Source organism: Nicotiana tomentosiformis, chromosome 9 (genome assembly GCF_000390325.3).
Source record: "Nicotiana tomentosiformis chromosome 9, ASM39032v3, whole genome shotgun sequence".
NCBI lineage: Eukaryota > Viridiplantae > Streptophyta > Magnoliopsida > Solanales > Solanaceae > Nicotiana > Nicotiana tomentosiformis.
Window position 1 is genome coordinate 7,471,855 of NC_090820.1, and position 6,325 is coordinate 7,478,179.

The 6,325-nt window shown below is 33.5% G+C and overlaps 1 protein-coding gene across 1 annotated transcript; it reads left to right on the forward strand.

Moving 5' to 3' along the window:
* Positions 1 to 2,886: 2,886 nt before the first annotated feature.
* Positions 2,887 to 6,069, forward strand: LOC104097966 (protein ECERIFERUM 26-like). Its single transcript, XM_009604597.4, has 2 exons — positions 2,887 to 3,500; positions 5,094 to 6,069. The coding sequence occupies exons 1-2, from the start codon at positions 3,069 to 3,071 to the stop codon at positions 5,955 to 5,957; spliced, it is 1,296 nt and encodes a 431-aa protein (XP_009602892.1). The 5' UTR covers positions 2,887 to 3,068; the 3' UTR covers positions 5,958 to 6,069.
* The last annotated feature ends 256 nt before the right edge of the window (positions 6,070 to 6,325 follow it).

Sequence of the window (6,325 nt, forward strand, 5' to 3'; positions counted from 1 at the left end):
ATACATCTTAAGATATATATATATATATATAAAAGAAAAAGTGTAATTATAACAAAAATTGGAGTTAAAACAAAGTTGGGGGGTTAAATGCCTATTTATAAATAGCTAACGGCTATTTTGGCAGGTAAAACGACCATATTTTAGATGCCATAATAACTATAATGTGGCAGATTTTTTTTAAAAAAAATTTAGTCCTTGGGCCCGGATAGGCCCGTTTAGGACCGCTTGAACCGGCTCACTTTCCAGCCGGTCCCGGTCTCGCGGGCCTCGCCTATGGGACCGGCCCACTACCCATCCCACCTCCCCACGGTCCCGGTCCTATCCGGTTAGAACTGTTTAGGCCCACTGCCCATTTGGACTTGAGGTCCTGAGCCAGGCCCGGTCCTAACCGGCCCACATGTCACTCTTAATTTGTACTAATCTTGATTATGCCAGTCAATACCTACTAATATCATTTATTTATCCTCTGAATATAATAATAATTATCATTTTATATAAATTCTATATTTCTTAGTCTTTTAAAAAAAGATAATTATACACATCAAAATATTGAGAAAACAAACATAATCCTACTACAAGCTTTGTTCATTCTTCTATTTTGACAGATGGTCGAAACTTCATATTGGTCTGAATCTTACTAAGAGGTCTGTTTTAATTATCCAATAGATGTTTAAATTTAGAGACAATATCTTAACAATCATATTTTATTCAGATTCAAACATTTTATTCAAAATTGGGTCTTTCTCTCTCTCTCTCTCTTTCTTTTTTAGTATTCCTATTTTTTCCTAATCACATTTAATCCAAAATGTTGCTAAATCAAACTTATATTAAGATCTAAGACCTTCTCCTTTTATCAAAATTAAGAACGTCAACACCTAGAATAGCCTTACAAGTTTCTAACTATGTGCATTCACGAGAAGCTTCAAGAGATCTATAGTACTTACTATTAAATGGAATTAACTCCCTAAGAAATAAAAGGTGCAGTGGCAGTTAGGGACTCAAGGGCCGAGCCCGCGCCGAACCCAATAGCTTTGGTCTAAATCTTATATTTGTCTTTATTAAATATGCACAAATTATTAAGTTAGAACTCACTAACTTTAAAAAAAATAGAATTCTGAACTCATAAGTTTCAAATCATGACTCCGCCTCTAATTAGGGTTTGTACATTTTTTTTGCAATATATTAATAGCATAACTACCTCAATGTGGACAATATAATGACTCACACGCCATAATTTGCAATAAATCCCATCTACCAAAATTTTAATGCCTTGCCGCTACCTGTACTATTTTTTTTTCCAATTAGTGATAAGACTTTACCTCTTTAAATTACTTAGATAGCGACTATTCTTTTATTCCATTTTATATGGAAATTCCTATATAAGAGATGTTTAAAATATTTTCAACTGGAGTTCTCATTATACAGGTCTTGAAATATACGAAAATAGAAGTGGAGAATTTCATGTACAAAAATGGCATCTCAATTATGCAACAACAACAACATACCGAGTGAAATCTCACAAGTGGACTGAAGAGCATAGTGTGTATATAGACATTACTCCTACATATCGAAAATATGTTATTTTCAATAGACTTTCGGCTCATTTCAATTATGCAAAAAGTTAAATAATGAAGAAAGAACTACGTCTCAAGTAATTGAACACAAGTACATAATAGTTTATTCCCAATTACTTTTATCGTGACGAGAGATGACTATATAAATCATAATATCAAAAATATCTATTATCTTTAAATTTGATGTATCGACCTTTAAAGATTTTAGACATGGACTTATTATACTTTAAAATATATGTCCATATCTGAAATTTCCTGAAATTTTAATAGAGTTTTACATATATATTTGTGTCGAAATATCGTGAACCCGCAGTCCAGGAGCTGCATCCGTCCCTGTCTATAATCACACAGCAAAATTGAAGAAGAAGGTATTCAAAATTGAAGTTGAAAAAATATATTTAAGTCTTAGAATTTGTTTTTGAACATAAAATACACTTGGAAAAAAAATTGCGTCTTTGTACTTTTTCGCTGGATTTATATTCTACCTTAGATTACCTGGATATTGTTTCTGTCATTGTCTTTCAGTCAAATGTTGTCCTAACAGTTTCTTCTTTAACCCTTGGTAAAGAGTCTTATCATCAATCAAGAAAACATTGACCTTGCGATTTTCTTATTTCACTTTCTCTTTAAAATTTTACCTGAAAATTGACTCACTCTTATTTCGAAATTCGAATATATAGTTATAGAATATCACACTCATATTTTTTTTGGTAAATTATAGAAATTGCAACGAGAAAGATGTTTAAACTTCTTATATACTCCTAACTTGGTGGAGCATTTTTGGGATTATTTGCACCATATGACGTTCTTTGAGGTCACTCTTTAAATTTTTACCCACATTTAATCCAACGGACTAATTTAGCTTTTAAAAGCGGGTTAATGAACTTTTATAGATAAATTTAGCCAATTGCGCTAACGAGGAACATTATTTCAAGAACAACAACAGCATATCCAATGTGATATAAATTTAGCCCATTACGCTAACGGGAATGTAATTTCAAGAATAACAACAACATACTCAGTGTGATATAAATTTAGCCCATTGCACTAATTAACGGGGAACATAATTTCAAGAACAACATCAACAACAACAACAACAACATACCTAGTTTGATATAAATTTAGTCCATTGCGCTAACAGGGAACATAATTTCAAGAACATACTCATTGTGATTCTAGAAGTAGGGTCTATGAAGTATGGGATGTACGCAAACCTTACCTCTATTTTGTGTACGGGCAACATAATTTCAAGAGCGGCCTAAAAAAGGGACCATTTATGCAAATGTCCTTTATTTGTTCATGAGCTAAGTGATTTATGGCTAGTCCATTATCTCACCTCTAACCCTTTAAATATGCTTTGCAATCAAGAACATCACACATACAGTCAACAAAAATCCCCCTTACTTATAATCTTTTATCCTTCAACTTCTTTCCAAAGAAAAAACCAACTCAATCAAAATAATCTCAAAAATAGAAAAAATTTAATTTCAAGAAATGGTGTCTTCAAAATCAGAAGCTGGTCTAATTTACAACATCAAGTTTTCCTCAGTTGGACCAGCAAATGTAACAGGACAAGATGTAGTTTATGAGCCAAGTAATATTGATTTAGCCATGAAATTACACTACTTGAGAGGGATTTATTACTTTAATAGCCAAGCGTTTCAAGATGTAACCATATATAAAGTTAAGGAGCCAATATTTTCATGGTTTAGCCATTTTTATATGACAGCTGGTAGGTTTAGGAGAGCAGAATCTGGGAGGCCATATATAAAATGCAATGACTGTGGAGCTAGGTTTATTGAAGCACAATGTGATAAGACTTTGGAAGAATGGCTAGAAATGAAAGATGCTTCTCTTGAGAAATTACTTGTTTCTAATCAAGTTCTTGGTCCTGAGTTGACTTTCTCCCCTCCAATCCTCATACAGGTATTGTTCCTTCTTGAAATTAATTAGCTTCTTTCCAGTTTAATTATACATTATTCAATGCACTGGCTCGACTAATTAGGGTTTGCATCGGGTAGCGGCCTATTAAAAAGATAAAATTCTCCTTAACAAAAAGTTCTTTATTTTGAAAATACCAGCAGATGCAAAGAACACTAGATGATTTCTCTAATTCCATCTATCCTAACTTTGGTGGATTGAATTATTTGGTATCTGTTGTTGGTGGGAGGTATCCTGTGGAATTAGTCGAAATCACGAGCTGACGGAAAAGTACCAAATAACTTGGTCTACTAATACTTGATAGATGCATATCTCCTTTCAATTTCTAACTAAATGAAAGACAAACTAAAGCCAAATACATTCTCTCATGTTTTCGTTCTTCCTTTATACCTCATTTCTTTTTAGTCATTCGGTATTCAAAATTGATTGAATCAATTAATTCGAATTGTGTTACATGAAGCTAACAAAATGGGATAAAACGCTTCTTACTGGAAGCTTGCCCATGTCATGAGTTAAAATTAAAGACATCTAGTTAAGGTTAAGAAAAGCCTTATCGTTAGTTCTTTTTTATTTAAATAGTGTCAAATTTAAAAATAAAAGGAAAAAGATGCTTGTACACGTTAGATTTGCTAACTCAATTGATCTTACTGTGTCTAGATCAGGTTTCCCGTTTGTTAGCTTCTTATTGGCTCCCATCTTACTTAACGGCCCCTAGTTCAATTGTAATTATCCCACCATACTTCGGTTGTACACCCCAACTATTTGCTTCGAACATATATCATATATGTATAATCATTTAAATTTCCAGAAGAAATTAATTAGGTCCAACCAAGTGGCAATTATTTCCCTATCGTATTAAAGATCGTATGGTTGTATATGTTGACTGATATTATTTCAATTAAATGAGGTAGTTGTGGTAGCTGCTTTGATAACGCAAGACTTTAAATGTACCAATTAAAGAAAATTGACAAGAAAATACCGCCATTATTATTTTGCCAACGTTATTACAGTTAGTTGGCTATTACTTTTTTTTTTGTTTGTGTGTGTGTGTGTGTGGGGGGGGGGGGGGGGGGGGGGGGAGTTATATAGAAGGTACTTTTTTAAAAGGCAAAGGTGAACATCAATTCTAAGGCTCGAGAAATATTTTACAAATCTAGTAATTTATTATATTTTGTAAAATAACATAAATTATATAAAAATATATAAGATGATGCATCATTAATGCTCTATAAAATCCATATCAACAATTTTCGAGAATCGATTTCGTAGGCATAACTATATAAAACTTTCTAGATCAAAAAATCCTTAATTATAGAAAAACATATCATATGAATTACAATCAAATACACTTAAAAGGAATAACAAGAATGAAATGACGTGGCAATGTCAATTGTTGGTTATGTTGCATGACCATCTATACATTTGCATCCACATTGTGTAAGGGAATTTTTTTTTTTTTTTTAATTTACCAATTTTGCTATATGAGTATTACTTTTCCCTCTTTCTTTTTTTTTTTTTTAAACTTTTCTTATTTGTAATTGATAGTTGACTCATTTATATCTTGGGCTATCAATGTAGCATACAAAATTCAAATGTGGAGGAATTGCATTGGGCTTAAGTTGGGCCCATGTACTCGGAGATGTATTCTCAGCCACTGAATTTATTAACTTTTTGGGGAAAGTAGTTGGTGGATTCCAACCAGCCCGGCCCAATAACTTGGCCCATTTATTGACAAAAGCAAACCCAACCCAAACCCTGCAAAAGATCGTGGAGGATCCACTTTCAATAAAACGGGTCGGACCAGTTGAAGATCATTGGATTGCCAACAATAGTTGCAAAATGGAGTCCTTTTCATTCTATATTACTGCCTCCAAATTGGGCCACTTGCAATCAAGAACAGAAATTCAAGGCCCATTTGAATCATTATGTGCTATTATTTGGCAGTCCATTTCTAGAATTAGAGATGGGCCTGAGCCCAAAGTTGTGACCATTTGTAAAAAGAGTGAGGAAAAGAAAGAAGGCCCCGTAGGAAACAATCAATTCATTGGTGTGGTAAAGGTTGATCACTCAATTAGAGAAGCTAATCCTAGTGAATTAGCAAGGTTAATTAAAAATGAGATTATCGACGAGCGATTAAAGATCGATGAAGCCATCGAAAAAGATCATGGAGTATCGGACGTGGTTGTTTACGGAGCAAATTTGACTTTCGTGAACGTGGAAGGTGCTGATCTCTATGGATTTGACTGGGAGGGACACAAACCGACGAATGTAAGTTACCTAGTCGATGGAGTTGGCGATGCAGGAGCCGTCGTGGTGCTTCCGGCCGGGCCAAATGATTCTAGCAAGGATGGTGATGAAGGAAGGGTTGTGACCATGACTTTGCCTGAGGATGAGATAATGAAGTTGAAATATGAGCTAAACAAGGAATGGTCTATTGCTTGAAGTTAAAATGTATTTGTTTCATTCTTGTTCCATAATTTTAATTTGGTGTGAGGTCCAAAGACACTGTATTTAATAATTGCTTTATGTAATGCTATTTAGATATTAGCCAGTATTTATTTTGTCATAAAATTTTAAATTAAAATTCGTAATTTCAAGACAATTCAGGATATTTTTGTCCTGAAAAACTGAAATTCATGATACATTGGCTAATTTTTAAATAGCAGCCTTTAGAGTGGCTACCTAGTGTCATTTTCTACTTTATGTATTGTGTTGGAAATGTTACTACTTGTGTGTCTTTCTTCTGAAAAGCATTGGGCCCAAAATTGTAAACATGGGAGAATATAAATTAGTTGTTAGTTTGCAACATT